The sequence below is a fragment of the Capricornis sumatraensis genome, chromosome 8, assembly GCF_032405125.1.
Source record: "Capricornis sumatraensis isolate serow.1 chromosome 8, serow.2, whole genome shotgun sequence".
Lineage (NCBI taxonomy): Eukaryota > Metazoa > Chordata > Mammalia > Artiodactyla > Bovidae > Capricornis > Capricornis sumatraensis.
Window position 1 is genome coordinate 55,990,887 of NC_091076.1, and position 19,861 is coordinate 56,010,747.

The window sequence follows — 19,861 nt, forward strand, 5'->3', positions numbered from 1 at the left end:
CAAAATTTGTTAAGGCTCATCACCTTAGATGCAGATTATTTGAAAATGCTAAAAAAAAAACCACTGTACTGAAATTCAAGTTATATTTATGCCTAGTCAAACTACACTTTAAGTTTCTCGAAGGCAAAGACCAAAGTATATTTATGTTTGGATCTGCAGGGCCTAGAACAGTATGTGGCACCATTCAGGTTTTCCCTAATACCTGCCAAACCCAATGGCCAAGGGTGACTCGCATCTCGTTCTTAGTGTTTGGTACTCAAAGTCCAGCGGGAAGTAATCGTATCAGGGAACTGGGGAAGACTGTGGGTTTGGTTTACATCAGAAGGCCTGAAATAGGAGGAAAAACAGTTGTCTTACTTTACTTCCTATTTTATCCAAGGGTATAAATTAGGGGTTTGAGTCTGAGAAGCAAACTGTTCCCTTGGATATATATATATAATGCATAACACCACTCAGAATTGCTAACTATGGTCAAAAATGCACTTACGTGAATTTCAAAGTTACAGAGAAGTTAGCTAAAACTACTATTTTCTTCTGAAAAGAGAAAACAATTTATTACTTTGTGACAAGCACGTTATATTCAATTCTAAGGGCCATTCTGCCAAAAACGATAAAGAATTTAATAAACTGTATCCAAATAAATGATCTCATGGTTGTGAGTTTCTCAAGCTCAGGCATATGAAATGATGGAAAGAGCCATGGAATAGGAACTAGGCCGCCTGGGTCCTAATTCCAGACGTGTCGCTGATTTCATGCGTGTTCTACATGTTCTCAGTTTTCAAGCATGAAGCAGAAATAGATGACTTGAAGGTCTCTTCTAGAGCTAAGATGCTAAATTTCAATAAGCTTTCTTTTTATATTGCTTCACACACCAGGACCTTTGAGTAACAGGTTTAAAAAAATGTGTTCCATGGTGAGGCTACTAAGAGCAATGGCACCCCACTCCAGTGCTCTTGCCTGGAAAATCCTGGGGATGGAGGAGCCTGGTGGGCTGCAGTCCACGGGGTCGCTAGAGTCGGGCATGCCTGAGCGACTTCACTTTCACGCACTGGAGAAGGAAATGGCAACCCACTTCAGTGTTCTTGCCTGGAGAATCCCAGGGACGGGGGAGCCTGGTGGGCTGCCGTCTATGCGGTCGCCCAGAGTCGGACACGACTGAAGCGACCTAGCAGCAGCAGCAGCAGCAGCAGACCCTTCCAAACATCCCCCTTCCCAGGAGTCCTAGGTTGGAACAGCCTCTGGGTCCCTAACTAGGTTAAGTGTTATGCTGGGGGCTTAATGTCGATTATCTCCAACCTTCCTAGAAACTTAGAAAAGCAGCTATTTTTCTCATGTGGTAACTGTAAATCACAGAGGGTCCGGCTAGTGTGCAGATACGACTAGTCTGGCTGAGGATGTGAAGTGAAGCTGGCTCATTTCAGAGTCGGAACTGAACTGCCATTGCAGACGAGGGAGAAGGCTACTTTGTCTTTTAGCTACATCATGCGTTACACAGGTGCCATTCATTTGTCTGCAGCAATCTGTCTGCCAGTGATAAAGAGCAAATGGTTCTGAAGATTTGTTAAAACAATATATATTCTGTTTATGTATTTCTACTATTTTGAAGTGCAAATGTAAAGGAAATCATACTGTAATGTAGATAAAATTTAGGAAGTTAATTTTAAAGGTATTAAATGTAAACTATTTTCTCTTACTTTTCATGGTAGAGAAATACATAAATGGTTCCTCCAGCTGCCATGAGCCAGATAAACCAACGCATATGAGATGCCAGGGGTCCAAGTTCACGGAGATTTAACCTAAAAATGTAAACATGACAACAGAGAACAGAAGTGATAAATTAAAGGAATTCATACAACCTGTGTTTTCCTCTAGTCCTGAAAACTGAGAGAGAAGGTACGAGGATAAGACCAGAAAGAAAAAGTGCTCAACATGTGGTGGAGGTATTTGGGCAACTGGGGTAAAATTAGTAACTGAAAGATAAAATTGTTGTTCAACCTTTAAGACTTAGAATCAGTTCCAGTGTGGTTTAAAACAGAACCAGCCGGAAGGAGACACGGGGAGGTAAGCCCCAGCGCACCGCGACCCGCGACTTTCCTGATGAGGCGGGCTGCTGCAGAGGCCACTCGCCTTCTCATTCCGGACTGCATCCCCGAGAGCAGACTGCTTACCAAGATTACTGAGAACAAAACCCTCAACCGGATCACACACACGCACACAACGGACACCTACTACACAGACCAAGTATCTCTGCCAAGAGAAAACGTCAGAAGAATTAGCCCAACATATGTCATGTGAGATATTTTGCTAGAATTTAACCATGGACTCCTGTGAAGCCTGAACTTAAAATGCTACAAATTCATCTGTACTAAATTCAGATTAAGAATAGAAAAAAATGTGATTCTGAATGACTATTACTACAAAATTAATATTTCCAAATGGAAAAGGTACCATCTGCATATCGAAGACTTACATGTGAACAAACTGTTTACTGTAATATTTGTTTCCTCAGTCTACATTTAAAATTTTTATTTATTTTAAATTGAGGTATACTTCACAAAAGCCTCCAAGTATTCTCGCTCCAACATGATGCAGACCTATAATTTAGTAACAGGTACTGGGGAGAGACATTGCTTACTTCTTACTACAACACACAATTAGGTTTCTTTTGAATGATGGATGCCACATTAGTCAGAATCCAGAGACCGGCTGTTTGTAATGACTATGGTAGTTGATGGCATAATATGAATTTCCGAGTGGTTAAAACTGGACCATACCGTGGTAGCGGAAAATGAATTTTTCTTTAATTATGGATTCAAAACAGCAAAAGACTCTATCTTGTCTATACCAAAAAGACAGGAAGAACCAGGACACTGAACTGAACACAAGGCATTTAAAATAGCCAACTAATTAGGCTAGCTCTCTTATTCACATAGCTGAAGAAACGAGAGACGCACTCCATATATAGTAGCTACTGCACTGTGAAGACAAGCAGCATGAATTTCAAAAGTTAGCCTGTTTTCTTTACATATATATTTATAGTGTTTCCATTTAAACAATTAGATGTCCAAGTATTCTGAATAGCAGAAGCACAGAGAAAGAACATGGAAGGCAACGGGAACATATTTCCAAAGTGAGCATGCTACCTGCACACAGCTTTGTAGCACTTCTCTCAAACAGTCCAGTGCAGACATGTATTCTGAGCGCCAGCAACATTCTCTCCTTAAAATCTGCAATCTGACTTCAGCAAAGCAAAACGGGAAAGGAAAAAAACCCATGTATGTATGCTTTTGGGGGTGGGGGGCAGGGACAGGAAGACAGGAGGGAAGAAGGACTGAGAATTCTCTCATAGACATGCTGTCTTCAGAAAGAGAAAAACTGTATCTTACCATGGAGCATAAGACGCAGCAATGAAGAAATAGATGACCATTCTATCGCACATGTGAAAGCAATGCTCCACTGTCCTGTGGGGGCAAACGCATTAGACAAGTTTTCAGAAAATTTTAAGACTGGAAGTAGGGGTTATCACTCTGCTATGCCACAACTGCCACTCTTGGTCTTAGTTCTCATGGCATACATAAATGGGCTTTCAAAGTCACACGGCTTTTTTTTTAATAAGATGAAGCCACAAATAAAAGTTTTATTATTAAATTACGCATACCAAAGATCCTCTCCATGTAAGAACCCCACAACAATCAGAAACTCTGAAATTGTTAAACAATAACAAGCAAAATCTGTGCTTTCTGATGTTTTCCATTTCTTTTAGATCTTAACTAACAGGAAAATGAAGTTCCCCGAGGACAGACCACCTCTCAACCCCTATCATGGTGCAGGGCACAAACCTGTGAGGGCTCAGGAAAATACTCCCTAAAGCCACAGTCTTTTTAGAAGGTCTCTGAAGCAGCCTTTACTCCAAGTACCTTCATGCAGACAGTAAGTTGCAATAAAGCAAATTTAGAAACTAATTTAGGAACAGCAACAACACAAACAAAGGGGCAAAAAAAAAAAGGTATCTGCTGTCAAGAGGGTAGCCACCTGCGCTTCTAAGCAAGTTTTCTCCTTCTACAACTGAAGGGTCAGGAAGTGTACAACGATCTGGCTCCCTGAGGTCTATTCACAGAGCGGGTAAGACAGGATCTGCCCTTCACTGAGGGAACGTAAAAAGTACAGACGCACTGCACTGTCTTTAATCCACTTTCAGCCCAAGTGGTGGACACGACAGTTTGGTGGTTCACCAGCATTAGACTCGCCTCACCACACACACAGCTATGGCCAGGGTGGGCCGAGGGTGTTCAGCCAGTCAGTGCTGGTCACTACGTTAATGTTCTCAAGCCTGACTGCCTTTCAGAACCGCCCGAGTCACAAACTCCAGGCCAGAAGATCCTGACTTAAGAGAGCTAGAAGATGAGGCAGAAGGTGGAGGGAAGAGGGGAATCTCTTAACTGCTTGGACGACTGTGATTCTGAGCCAGCTCTGGGGCCTTGCTAATTCTGCTTTCCAGACAGTGGCAGCACCCAAAGTCAAGCTGCAGCTTGTTCAAGACCCACCCGCCAGGGACTGCCCTGCCGGCCCAGGGCTGAGACTCCATGCTGCCAGCGTGCGGGGCCCGGGCGCGAGCCCTGGCGTGGGAACTAGACCCCCCTGCCACAACTAAGAGCTCCTCTGTGGCAGCTAACACCTGGTGCAGCCCCCAAAAAAATAAATAAATATTTAAAAAATAAAACCCCACCACCCGCCTCTCTGACACTCACCCTCCTCACAGGTGAAACAGAAACATCATCATCTCTATCAGAGTATGTATGAGCATTAAATGAGACCACGTAGCCATGTGATTAGCACAGCACCCAACACATAGTAGGTACTTAACCAATGCTCATTCCCTCCCCTCTTTTACTTAAATTAAGGATATACTGGGATATTTTTAAGAATGCAATTAAAATAAATAAATTAAAAAAAATTAATGCAGAGCAAAATTCCACCCATAGCTTAGGATTCTAGCAGTGCTATTGCAAGGTTCAAGAGAGACTGGTTTCTCTTACACCTTCTTCTCAGGCCTTGGCAGGGAGCCCCTGAATACTGAAGCAGGTACCTGCAACTCTTTTTATTGATTCAGAAATCTAAACAGCAAAGCCAAGTCAGACAAGGCAATCACAGGCACTGCACTGTGCCAAAAAGATAATGAAGTGCTCTGGCCTCTGCGACAGTGTGTCCTGAAGAGTCAGGACAGGTACTTTTGAGGCTTGCTTCTGAGTGTGTCCCAGGGCTCCATCATGATTCAACGCTGTGGTTTTATTTTAAGCTCAGGGAACTGTCAGCTTCTGGGTGAAGGCAGCAGACTACAAACTGTAAGCAATAACGTGAAGGGTGTGGTGGAAGTAAACCTCAGGACCGGAGTCAGAGGACCTGGGACGATCAGATTCTGCTGGTATCAATGACTCGGGCAAGTCAGGACGCTTCTCTGGGTCTCAGTTTCCCCAGGTGAAAATGATGGGGTTTGGATTAGATGTTCCTTAAGGATGCTTCTCAGAGAAGGCAATGGCACCCCACTCCAGTACTCTTGCCTGGAAAATCCCATGGACGGAGGAGCCTGATGGGCTGCAGTCCATGGGGTCACTGAGGGTCAGACACGACTTCACTTTCACTTTTCACTTTCACGCACTGGAGAAGGAAATGGCAACCCACTCCAGTGTTCTTGCCTGGACAATCCCAGGGACAGGGGAGCCTGGTGGGCTGCCATCTATGGGGTTGCCTGGAGTCAGACACAACTGAAGTGACTTAGCAGCAGCAAGGATCCTTCTGGTTTTAAACTCTGATCTTTAAATGTGAGGAAACTAATAATCATCTCATCACGAGCAGAATCCCAAATACTGCTTTTAAATAAAGCCTATCTTTTTAATGTTAGATTGTCCAAATAGCTTGAGATTTCTTTGAACATTCTATAAAACCAAAAATTACCTTCTAATATTACACTAAATCACTTTTGGTCTGTTCTAAATCCTCCTTTCTGGCCCTTAGGGGTTGTGTGGAATCCATTTCATAAGCAACTAAATAGTGTGCTCTGCCTTTGTAGTCCCCCAAATTAACTCTTTTTACTCAAAGGATGATTGCTTTTATGTTCTTGTTGGGAGGTGAGGGACCACTGTATTCTTTGGAAAGCATTTAATAGCTAATAAGCAGCAACATATGTGAGTTTTGTTTGAGTAGATACACTGGATCTAATTCTGAAAGCTGAACTTCGCAAAACAGTAACCCGAGCTGTAATATACCTGCAGTATAGCGGCTGTGATTCTAATTTTTAGTCATTCTCACATGCATCATCTCATTCACCTATCACTACAGCCCACCAGTTGGGCATTACCATTCTCATTTTAGTGATGAGGAAACTGAGGCTACATGAGGCTAGGCTGCAGGGCTGGGACTGAAAACCCACTGATGAATCCAAGCCCAGGGTCCTGCCCACCACTCCACAGCTGCAGTGCAGAACAGGTGTCAGGGTTCCACACTGTCAGTCCTAGGGAAGCAATGTGGGTTTGTTTGGTTGTTGGCTGGTTGGGTTTTATTTCGGCTGCGCAGCAAGGCTTGCAGGATCCCTAATCAGGGAATGAACCTGGGGCTCCAACAGTGAGGGTGCAGAGTCCTAACCAGTGAGCTGCCAGGGAATTCCCAGCAATGTGGTTTTGTCTGTCTTCTGAACAAAGATGCACTTTTAAAAGATACACATGGGGGTCCTCAAACTCCTTCCAATCCACAGAAAATTTCCTGAACAATGGGACAGCTGAGTCCACCAGGAAGGGAAATGTCCATTCTTTGCCTCAGTTGCCCAAAGCAAGCCGGCATGACAGGCCAACCCGAACCAATGATTCTGTGTGACCTGTTGAAACAGCTGCCATTCATGGTACCTTAAGTGGCTCTTTTTCCATGCTACAATGTGAAATACTGTGGAAACGATGAAGAGGGCACAGAGGCCCATTCCATAAATCCAAGCTGTTATCTTTTCCCAGCAGTCATCAGAGAGCCGGTGAAGGAGGGCACTGCCCACAATGGCTGGAACAATGAGGAACTGAGAGAGAGGGAAAGAAAAATAAATATTCAGTAAAACGCTGAATTGAGAACTGTTAAAAATACCCAGGTTTCGAGGAACAACTTTAGGAAGGTCACTTTAAAACACTCATCTCCTTTCCTGGATAGTTAGAACAAGAACCAGATGAAGCTGATGTTTTGCTGCGCTAAGAACAGGTGCTGTGATTAGGGCCCGGAGCCTCTGCCCGCAAGTGGGGACACAGTCAGGCAACAAGATTACTCAACAGACATCCTCTATCCTAATTTTGCTACCAAACACATACCCACATTTCCCAGGGATGACTTGATCTTTAGATAGTCTTTCCCGTTTCCTCAAAGTGCTACTGAAAGCCCAAATTTCAGCAAAGGGTAACTAAATGAATCAAATCAGTGTGTATAATGCACATACCACACTCAAATCATCTGTCCAATCATATGTCCCCATTTCTAGTTGGGATGTCTACATTCCACCAGTTTGGGGACTACTGTAGAATGAAAGTGGTGAAAAGGTCTTTGGGTTATCTCATTTTCTGAGATTCATTTACCTGTTTGGCTGTGCCAGATCTTGGTTGCAGCATGTGAGATCTAGTTTCCCAACCAAGGACTGAACTCAGGTGCCCTGCACTGGGAGGATGGAACCTCAGACATGGGGCCACCAGGGAAGTTCCCAGGTTATTTCATTTTTAACAGCACCTTTCAAGTAGACAAAGGTAATCCACTCCTACAGAGTCAAATGATTTTAAGAGACTAGAATCTTAAGGGGGAATTTTGCTTTTACACTATATTTTATACTACATATGGACACAAAGTGCAAAGTCTAGTCATAACAGTATGACTAATAAACATTTTATAATAATAGAAATCGACAGAAGAAATAAACTACTTTATTAGATACCAGAATAAACATACCTGGCAAAGAACGCAAACTTTAGAAATCTCATCTACTTTTGTCTCCAACACCTGCGTTTTCTCTCTTGCAACAGAATATTAAATCCTCCAGATAGGATCAGCACTGAATTTCAATGCTGGTTACAATGGCTTAGAACAAAATGTGATAATTAAGGACAACAAAGTTAAGTTTTTCATAAAACAAAATTTATTTTGAGATTATGTCCTTTCTATTTTTTTTTATGTTAAAGTATCTTCCTGTTAATGAAAATTAGATGGAAGTTTTTTGTTTTGTCGTTTTTAGAAATTTTAATGCTCTCTGGAATCCAAAAATCAGGGATACAGTTTAATAAGTTTAATAAGATGACATTTTCTGTTCTGAAAAAATTAATGTGTATGTTTTGTCAGTTTTCCCTTAACTTTGGTTTATATAAGTGTTCCTGATGACCATCCAGGAGAGATAAACTAAAGGATTATTCAGGTCTATTTCAAGAAAATATTATTCTTAAAGGTGACCTGTGCATCTCAACAACCAAACAATTATATTTAAATGCTCAGTATTATGCTGAATAATAAGCACTTCACTGGTTACTTTTATAGGTCAGTATTTTGAAAACTATCAGGACACTATTTTTCTAACTTTTATCAGTACTTTGCAGTTGGTAAATGGATACAATGATGGATATATACTGGAACAATAAGTGAAAGAAAAGGCCATATAAGCTGTCATTCAAACTTTATATCCCTTATATCCTAATCCTGACCTAGATTTACATACATACACACACATTCTTATTTTCTTAAGGGCCTGTGGACAATTATCTTAAATAACTTTACTTTTAGCTCTGTTAAATCCATCAGACATTCAGTTAAGAATAAAAAATGGAAACAACCCAAATGTCTATCAAAAGATGAATGGATAAAGAAGGTGGGATATGTATAAACATACACACATACATACATATATACATACACATGCACGTAACAGAATATTACTCAGTCCTAAAAAAATGAAATATTGCCAATTTGCAGCAATATGGAGGGACCTAGAGATCATCATACTAAGTGAAGTAAGTGAAAGAAATATATGATATCATTTATATGTGAAATCTAAAAAATAAAATGAATGAATCTATATACAAAGCAGAAACAGACTCACAGACATGGAAAATAAACACGACAACCAAAGGGGAAGGGGAGTGGGGGAAGGAAGGGGGATACATTAGCACTATGGGATTAACAAATACACACTACTAGACAAAATAGAAAAGCTCAAATCTTACTGTATAGCAGAGGGAACTATATTCAATATCTTATAATAACCTGTAATGAAAAAGCTGGCTTAAAAGTCAACAGTCAAAAAATGAATATCATGGCATCTGGTCCCACCACTTCATGGCAAATAGAAGGAGAAAAAGTGGAAACACGGACAGATTTTATTTTCTTGGTCTCAAAATCACTGCGGACAGTGAATGCAGTCATGATTTAAGACACTTGTGCCTTGGAAAGAAAGCTATGACGAATCTAGACAGTATTAAAGAGCAGAGACATCACTTTGCCGACAAAGGTCCGTATAATCAAGGCTATGGTTTTTCCAGTAGTCATGTATGGATGTCAGAGTTGGACCATAAAGAAGGCTGAGCACTGAAAAATAGATGCTTTCAAACTGTGGTACTGGGTAAGACTCTTCAGAGTCCCTTATACTGTAAGGAGATCAAACCAGTCAATCCTAAAAGAAATCAATCCTGAATATTCATTGGAAGGACTGATGCTGAAACTGAAGCTGCATACCTTGGCTACCTGATGCGAAGAGCCAACTCATTGAAAAAGACCCTGATGTTGGGAAGACTAAAGGGCAAAGAAGAGTGGCAGAGGATGAGATGGCCAGACGGCATCACTGACTCAACGGACATGAATGTGAGCAAACTCTGGGAGACAGTGAAGGACAGGGAAACCATGGGGTCACAAGGAGTCAGACACGACTTAGTGACTGAACAACAACAAATGAAAAGTAATCAGAAAAATGTGTATATGTATATATATACAAAGAAACTGTCATAATATTTTAAATCAACTACACTTCAATTAAAAAAGAGAATAAAAGATGGCTATCTAAAAAATACAGCTAACAATCAAATTAGGCTGTGCATGACTCTAAACATTTTGACCCTCTGGTGTTGTGAAGCTCACTTCACAAAGTGTGTGTCATTAATGCAAAGACAGGGGTCAGCTCAAGTCTAGAGAATTTCACCAAATCCTTCCTGCCCTGAGAATCTAAGCCACAGGTCCAAGGAGACTGTCCACTAGTGAGGTTACTCCAAATTTCATTACTGAAGAAGCCCTTTAACGGAATCCAGGGCAAGCATGTACAAACAAAGTAGGTAGGAACTCTTTTCTGAAGAAAAAATATTCAGGAAGATTTCAGCATTTTAATTATTTACATAAAAATCTTTTGAGCACCTAAAGAAAAAGGAAAGTGATAAAAGAGAATAACATTTTGATACCACAAATAACACTTGAAATTCTACTACTATAATACTAGGGGCATGGCAACCCACTCCAGTATTCTTGCTTGGAGAATTCCACGGACAGAAGAACCTGGCGGGCTTCAGTCCATGGAGACTCAGAGAGTCGGACATAACTGAGCGACTAACACTTTCCCTTCACTTCTCTATAATACACAGAACTAATACTTGAGAAAGTTTGATTTCTGCTAAGCAATGACCAGACAGCACTGTTCCACTAGAGTTCAAGGGAATCTACCAAAAACTAGTTTATTTCAGGTTTACTTGGCATCACGTTCCTTTATAGAAATCAGACTATTCTTTGCAGAAGGGGCTTAAAGAAATGAAAAGGCACAGCTTGAATTCAAGCAAATTTTATTCCAGTAATATTTATGTGTAACCTACCTACATATTATACTAACACTGTCTAAAATAACTGAATTAGCCTGTTCTAAACACTCTTCACTAAAGAGATAAACTGATCTACTCTCTCTCTTATCTTCAGACTATATACCAGCCACCATTTTCCCCTCAAAAAATTTCACTGGATGCAATTTTCAAAGGGAATAATGAAATCATAGATAAAAGGAAGTTTATAATGACACAAGAAAATGCCAATAAAATGAAATCCATAGGGCAACTATGAAAATACACACATAAACACAAACCCTGGGCTTCCCTGGTGGGTCAGATGGTAAAGAGTCTGCCTGCAGTGCGGGAGACCTGAGTTCAGACCCTGGGTCAGAACGATCCCCTGGAGAAGGAAAAGGCAACCCACTCCAGTATTCTTGCCTGGAAAATTCCATGGACGGAGGAGTCTGGCGGGCTACAGTCCATGGGGTCACAAAGAGTCGGACATGACTGAGCAACTTCACTTTCTAGGTAGTTTTGCTTTTCTTATGTATTCTTCAGTATTTTCCATTTTTCTTAAAATGAACATGCTTTGCTTTTAGAAGGAAGAAAAAACTGAATTCAGGAATTAAACTTTTCTTTTACAGTAAGGACTAACATCTGCTCTGAGAAGAAATGACGATCGTGGGGATGGGAAGGATGTGGCTACCTGTTTTAGGAGATCACTGAGGGGAAAAAAAATCTTTCTCAGCAAATGGTGAACACTTCTTGCTAAATGAACACAGCTGACTGTCTTGAAAAGGTAATTTATTTCACTCCAGGGGTGACAGTCTTTATAAATAATTTCCTTTGGTTTTTCTTATAACTAAACACATTTTCTTTCAAAGAAGGTCTTATCTGAGAAGGCAAATTCAGGATCAACAGAGCTGACTGTAGGTCAGAGCACTCAAAGTATCCGACAGGCTCACAGTTTCTGGTGACATGACCTAGTACTGATATGAGGTCAGGAAAGGTCACAGGGATGGCTGAACCGGATTGACGGGGTTGAGATTAAGAGATGATCGCCCTTTCTTCCCACCAAAGCGCTCGGGAAGCACGGAAAAGGCAGGAAGCTTGTACTCACTGCATGTGTGTAACAGTTAGCAGCATGTTCGTAACAAGTTGGCTTGTAGCGGCCATTGGCAGGGGCCCGGTGGTTCATGAACCTGTAGAGACAAAGACATCCCGTGAGAAAAGCTCGGAGCGTGTAAAGAATGGTGGGAAAGCTCGTCAGAGTTTGCCTGGTCTATTCTAACTGAAGAGCTGACTGCTGGAAATACCTAGTTACTGGAACAAAACCGAAGCCACAGAGCTGTTGTAAACTGAACCAAAGCCTTGGTCTAAAGTGCATGCCCTAGTTAACCGGATTCAATATTCTTTCCGTTCATTCAAAAAAAAAACCTTCTACCAAACAAAAGCAAACAAAGCTCATATCTATCCCCTTCAACTGGTACCCTTCAACTGGGATACTTAAAAAAAAAAAAAAAAGGCACAACCAAATCTGAAATTAAAAAAAAAAAAATCAAGGTCATTTTCCTAAACTTTACAAATACCAGTAACCAAAATTTAATGTGAATTCAATGCATTTGAAAGTTCCTATTTTGTCTCTCAAAATGTATAAAGCTTTATACGTGTAGATCTTTAAATGCTCCATCCCATTATTACCAGGGCTGCCAAACTAGTTTCCCTGTATTGCATTACCTGTTCCGGCATCAGACAGCTTAAATAAATGATACTTGGCTGCCTCCAGGCCACTTGAAACAAGAGGTTCATTTTCACCTGGATTCTTCCTGAATTAAAAGAGTTTGCTTCAAAATCTAAATATGTGACCAGTGCCTGACACATTGGCCAGAACTTTCACATGTGCCTGTGCTTAGTCGTGGCTCTTTGTGACCCCATGCACTGTAGCCCTCAGGCTCCTCTGTCCATGGAATTTTCCAGGCAAGAATACTGGGGCAGGTGGCCAGGATCTTCCCAACCCAGGGACTGAACCCACGTCTCTTGCCTCTCCCGTACTGGCAGGCGAACTGTTTATCACTGAGCCACCTGGGAAGCCCTAAAGTGCGTCTGTATCTAAACACCAACATTTGGCATGTGTCCCTGACCTGCCTCCTTAGAAACCTGCATGCAGGTCAGGAAGCAACAGTTAGAACTGGACATGGAACAACAGACTGGTTCCAAATAGGAAAAGGAGTACATCAAGGCTGTATATTGTCACCCTGCTTATTTAACTTCTATGCAGAGTACATCATGAGAAACGCTGGGCTGGAAGAAGCACAAGCTGGAATCAAGATTGCCGGGAGAAATATCAATAACCTCACATATGCAGATGATACCACCCTTATAGCAGAAAGTGAAGAGGAACTAAAAAGCCTCTTGATGAAAGTGAAGGAAGAGAGTGAAAAATTTGGCTTAAAGCTCAACATTCAAAAAACAAAGATCATGGCATCTGGTCCCATCACTTCATGGCAAACAGATGGGGAAACAGTGGAAACAGTGTCAGACTTTATTTTTTTGGGCTCTAAAATCACTGCCGATGGTGACTGCAGCCATGAAATTAAAAGATGCTTACTCCTTGGAAGGAAAGTTATGACCAACCTAGATAGCATATTTGAAAGCAGAGACATTATTTTGCCAACATAGGTCCACCTAGTCAAGGCTATGGTTTTTCCAGTGGTTATTTATGGATGTGAGAGTTGGACTGTGAAGAAAGCTGAGCACTGAAGAATTGATACTTTTGAACTGTGGTGTTGGAGAAGACTCTTGAGAGTCCCTTGGACTGCAAGGAGATCCAACCAGTCCATTCTAAAGGAGATCAGTCCTGGGTATTCATTGGAAGGAGTGATGCTGAAGCTGAATCTCCAGTACTTTGGCCACCTCATGTGAAGAGCTGACTCACTGGAAAAGACTCTGTGATGCTGGGAGGGATTGGGGGCAGGAGGAGAAGGGGACGACAGAGGATGAGATGGCTGGATGGCATTACCGACTCAATGGACATAAGTTTGAGTGAACTCCGGGAGCTGGTGATGGACAGGGAGGCCTGGTGTGCTATGATTCATGGGGTCGCAAAGGGTCGGACACAACTGAGACTGAACTAAACTGAACTGATGGTCTATACCATACAGATAGACATATGTCCATGTTCCATTCCCTCTCTGGGCTAATTTTGTGGCAACAAGCAAAGCAGTGCAAAGCTCCAGTACCACTGGGCATGAAAGAGAAACAGCTGCCTTCTACTTCAGTGTGTGGGTGAGGATCCCCCCAGCCCTAGTTCACACCCCTGCCATGTTTGACCAAGGAGTCTGGTTTAATCTGTGTGTTCTTTGGAAGGAGTGAGATATAAGCTCAGCAAGATAAAAAGGCAGCTGTCTGAAAGAAGCAGATGCAGAGAACACAGTGGTAAGAAAGCCCTGCTGGCTTTCAGGTCTGAGAGCCCTGGTGGCATTCAGGTCTGAGCATTCAAGCAGCATTCCTGGGCCTGGGGCCTGCAAGATGTCAACAGGCTTTACACAATAGTGTAGGGTTTTGCTTGAGTTAGTTTAAGGGGGTGTGGGTAGGAGGAGGAGACTTTGTTACTCATCACTAATGAGATCTGACTAGTAATGTCTTATCAATTAACATGATGGAAAAACGGTACCAGGCTCAACCAAATGGCACAGACAGGTTGCCAAAAACTGACTAAAACATGTGGCCAAGCAATTCCAAACAGTGTCCAGTTTATGAACAAAAGACCAGCCAACACTTTCTCCTCGAATTAAAGAAGGGCCTGGTATCCCTAGAGCAAATGAGTAAAGATCAAGTGGCAGTCCCTGCCAACCCGACATAGAAAGTTCGAGTGGAAGATCCCCTAGGGAATGGATTTGGCACTATGAAGACACCTTCCCTGGAATACCAATGGGCAGATACCTAACTGACATGCAAAAGATACACATACTGAATAGGATTCATCACATGGCTTGGAAACTGTTAGAGAGAAATGTACAGTTAACAGCTTCAGCATTATTCCAAGATATTCTCACACATAGATAAATAAATCTTTTCTCCCCTGACAATCCTTTAAATAATTTCACTAATTTCCTAAGGGACTAGAGTGTTGCTATACGGCAGTTATTAGTAAAAAGGAAAATAATTACACTCTTGGGAAGGAGGCTTTAAAAGTGTCCCCAGCATTCAAGGGCCTACCAGATGATCAGCCTGAGACATAATGACAGGGTTGTAAGTAGCATACCCCATTAGGAATTGTAAAGGGTAAAGAGTAAGGCTCCACGGTGGCTGAGGGTAGATTAAATTGCAAGCACTCTGTGCAGGGCACGCTCAGGAGGGTTTGTCCACCCACCACCAGCCTGCAGGCTAAAATAGCAATTTGTATCTCTGGCAGCCCAATCTAAAAATAGTCAGGCTACAACACAGAGACAGGGATAGACTTTAAAAGCAAGGAAGCTGAGTGGCCATGTGTTTAACATGTTTGTGCCCACCTGGAATCACTCAGGTTAAAAATAAACTCAGAAGTTGCAGAGAAAAATATTCCTCCCATGTGACTTAAGGTAGTTTCTCTTTAAGGGTAGGGGCAAGATTCTGGCAATAAGGAAAGGGAAGAGCAAGTATGCCAGGCACCATCTGGGGCCCCATGGGATGGCACATGGTTCTGCCAGGAAATTTACATTTTTCCATTTCTCTCTGATATAATCATGTCTCCCATTGCCTCCTGAAGAAATCATTATGAAGAAATTAGTCACCCAAGACCTACATGAAAAGCAGATGTAAAATGCAAATAACCATAATGGACTTTTGGACTCAGAGGGAGAGGGAGAGGGTGGGATGATTTTGGAGAATGGCATTCTATCATGTATACTATCATGTAAGAATTGAATCACCAGTCTATGTCTGACGCAGGATACAGCATGCTTGGGGCTGGTGCATGGGGATGACCCACAGAGATGTTATGGGAAGGGAGGTGGGAGGGGGGTTCATGTTTGGGAACACATGTAAGAATTAAAGATTTTAAAATTAAAAAATAAATAAATAAATAAAAGCAAAAAAAAATAAATTAAAAAAAATATTTTCTATTTTAGTATTGGACTACAAATATTTCTAACTATGACAAAAAGTGTTATCTTTTCTCTGTCACCAGCATGATAGCATATTATACTCTATTTTAAATGGGAAAACTAAAATATATTGCAATATCAGAAACCTTGCCTAAGGTGGCAAAGCAAGTGTTCCATTTTCCAAAAGATATGATTGTGTCCTGTTTCTCTGAACACTCAAGCTTTATTCTGATATGTCTTTACATTTTCCCATTTATTGATACATATTTTTAAAGTCCTCATCTTGAATATGTTTAATTTTCCCTTCATGTCTTGGAAGACAGCAACTTTAATAGCTTAATAAGTCATTCAAATAAATGCTTATTTATTAAAAAAAAAAAGCAAATAACCGGCCCCCCCTCCACACTGAGGCTATTCTCTTTGCCCCAAAAAGAATGAGAAAGGGTCTCAAGAGTTATGGGACACAGCACCCACTTAGGCAAGACACCTCCACTTAAAGCAAAGCCGTCCTGATGGTCATCCAATGCTAGAAAACATTTTAACACTAGGTGTGTTGCCCATGCCGCAACAACAGAAGCCCCCCAACCAAGCGTCACAACTAGAGAAAGCCAAAGCGTGCATGCTAAGTCACTTCAGTCGTCCAGACTCTGTGACTCTATAGACCATAGCCCGCCAGGCTCCTCTGTCCATGGGATTCTCCAGGCAAGAATGCTGGAGTGGGTCGCCATGTCCTCCTCCAGGGCATCTTCCTGACCCAGAGACTGAACCCATGTCTCTTAGGTTTCCTGCACTGGTAGGTGGGTTCTTTACCAGTAGTGTCTCATGGGAAGCCTGGAGGAAGCCCCTGTGCCTCAAGACAGAGCGCACATGCTACAGCGAAGATAGAGCACAGCCTCCCCACCATCACCCCAAAGTTTTAGTCCAAAACAGTGCCTAAGGTCTGAAGGCAAATCCGCAACGCACCATCAGACCGCAGAGCCTGAGATCAAATCTCAGAAGTTGTCCTAAATTCCTCTGTGTTTCCCCATACTCCAAATGCAAGTACTGTCTGTGCTATCTTCAAAATATATTCCCAAACAGTCCCAGTCTCTACAGTTTCAAAGTTACTATCTTAAATCAAGACATCGACTCCTCTGGTCTGTAAACAAAGGCTCTGGTCCCCCTGCCTGCCTGCACATAGACTCTCTTTACCCAGCAGCCACGAGTCTGTTAACACCAGATCACGTCACACGTTAAGCCCAGCTTAAAACCTGTCTGGCTTCCCAAAGTGCTTGGGAACAGGGCCTTCTCTGCAGGCCACAAGCCCTCCCAACTTCTCCAGCCGGGGGCTCCCTTCCTCTCCTCTCCCCCTCAGGCCAATCACAGCCTTTCTGCTCCTTCAACCAACCAGGCCTGATCTGACTCAGAGCATCTGTGTTTGCTGTTTATGTCTGCCCAGAACATTCTCCTCCAGTGTGCCCAGCTCTCCTCTCACCTGTCAAACTCGGCTCAACCATCCTACCTAAAGTATCAATTCAGCAGAGCCCTTATCACAATTAGTAAGAACTAGACTTTTTGAACTTGTTTATTTCATCTTTCCCCACTGTAAAGTGAATTCCATGAGGGCTGCCTTGTATATCTTTTCATTTCCAGTCCCAACACAAAGTCCAGCTGATTGTTGGAGATTAATAAATAAGTGTTGAATGAGAATAAAAAGACAGACATTTTGCCTGCTGTTGAAGTATTTTATTATCCTAACAGAGATCCTGTCGTCAGTTAGTTTCACTGCGGATTTCTGTATGCAACAAAAACAGGCAGTCTTAGACCCAAGAGAATCCTCAATCTTGTGAGGACAAAATGGACAAAGGACAAGACCATGAACATTTCAGGGGCTCCTTCAACATCATTCGATGGGGCAACAGAACTGATCCCTACATAAAACCCTACTATTAATATTAGCTGTCCTGTATGAATAAGCATGATGTCTAGGAAAAAGTGTCTGCGGCCAGAGGTCGTGATAGTGGTGGCAGACACTTAACTTAATTACTAAGTAAGGGAAGAGGCACATAGAAAGAAACAACTTCAGTGTTCACTGAATCGGTGTATGATTCGATGCTCTGAGAACTTGGAACAAAAAGGCAACAGGCGGCACTGCAACACTCCCTAATGCTTTAGAATAAGACCCCTTACCACATACTCGATTTGAAACTAACCAGTGGTCACCAGGCTGGAGCTAAGGAAAGCAGTATCCTTTTCCTTGGATTTCTGGTTGCCAGGCTAGAGAAACGAGCACACACCAACAGGACACTTTAGAAGCTCTGGGTTCTAGGCCTCTGCGCTATCACACAGATGTGTGTGGGTGGGGAGACAGAGGTAAATGGCTGCATGAGTGGTGGAAAGAGACATGAACCCTTCTGTCTGCCCCGTTCTAGCTGTGTGATGATGGCAGGCTCTCTTTTATTCTCTAAAGCTCTTCTATTAAATGGGTAAAAAGTTTGCATTTCAGGGTTACAGTTAGGGATGAGATGAGTTACCTACAAATACCCAGCTACTGCCTGGCACCAACAGGCACTCAATAAATGTTAGCAAGTATTCTAATCAGTCAGAGATGCTGTGAAAGGGAGAGAATGACTCTGTGCAGTGTGGAGGTGGAATCAAGTGTAAAAGGGATACAGCACAAAAGATAAAAGGTGTCCCAGTAGGATTTTTCACATCCTAAGATTTTTGAGAAGCCATGCCTGCATAAAGCCCTCCACTTACTACACCAGGTTAGGCGTCCTTACAGCTCTTCTCCACATGGCAGAGCTCTGGAAGTTGATCCAAAGCCACAGTGACCGCCAAGTTTCCATTATGAACAAACCAGCAGGGTGTTCAAGTTTTCTTATAGGTTAGACATAGCCACAAAGGATGGCCTAATGAAATGTTTTTACTGCAGTCAAATGCTCTTCAATGGAGTCCTGGTGGATCTATCAGAAGGAACACACGGGGTCAAAGATAAGTGTGTTCCTCTCTCTAGTTCCTCTGTCATTTACAACCTGTAACTATCCTAAATGCTCACAAGATGGATAACACAGCTTTTAAGAGATGCAGAACAGTACTCTCAATATGTTAATGTATAGACCACAATATATTACTTATTTGCAGACTTTATTTCTAAGTTCAAATTGATTTACAGAAATATCTTTCCAAACAAGAAATTATGGGATCATTCATTCTGCAAAGAAAATCAGGGCAGGTCTAGATGTCATCAAGGAAATAACTTAAATATCCACTGACATTGTGCAGTTGCTGCGGAAATTACAATGTCTATGCTATACCAAAAGAAAATGCCTGTATTTTTAATTTTTAAATGAATGGAGTAGAGCGCAAAATGACATTACAACTGTGATAATAAGGACGGGACAGATCAGTGTCCAGCAAAAAAGAAGAGTTCAATCAGCTGAGATGGTAGGATCTTAAAGATGTGTTTGTTTTTCATTCCTCTTAATACTGCTAATGTTTGCACAACAAACAATAACACAAGTTCCTTTTTTTCCTTTTTTTTCGGGAGAAGAACTAGAAGGATAGAAAAGAAATAGAACTCTTTAATCTAACAAAAACCGGTAAATGCACAGAAGACTGCCACTGTTCCCGGAAAACAGGAAGAGGACAGATGTGCAGAGAAGTAAAACCAAATTAAACAAACCACACATACAGGGTTTTGCCAACCATTGCTGAACCTGGTGTTACATCCTCCCTTAAAGCCCCTCCAGTCCTCATGGCTGACTTCATGCTCTAAAGCCGGAACATCACGGTTCCTTTTTGCCTTTGGAAGAACTGATATGATGTTCCCATTAGGCGAACACTGCCAGGCATTCAACACACTGAGTGATAAGCAATGTTCAAAAGTTAATCCAAGTCTCCACCCTGATCACCCCAACCCTCCCTGCGCAAATGTCGCTCTGGAGAAGGATGAGACCAGCAGAAGAGGTGAGAGGGTTTCTAGGGATTCAAGCA

At 42.0% G+C, this 19,861-nt stretch overlaps 1 protein-coding gene across 2 annotated transcripts in view; it reads right to left on the reverse strand.

The window, feature by feature from the left end:
- MMD (monocyte to macrophage differentiation associated) overlaps window positions 1–19,861 on the reverse strand; it is a 48,556-nt gene that overhangs the window by 27,544 nt on the left and 1,151 nt on the right. For both annotated transcript variants that reach the window (XM_068976889.1, XM_068976888.1), the window contains exons 2-5: window positions 11,923–12,004; window positions 6,897–7,057; window positions 3,387–3,461; window positions 1,695–1,796 (exon numbers count right to left, since the gene is read on the reverse strand). In XM_068976889.1, the coding sequence (XP_068832990.1) occupies window positions 1,695–1,796; window positions 3,387–3,461; window positions 6,897–7,057; window positions 11,923–12,004 (420 nt within the window). The remainder of the gene's footprint in view (window positions 1–1,694; window positions 1,797–3,386; window positions 3,462–6,896; window positions 7,058–11,922; window positions 12,005–19,861) is intronic.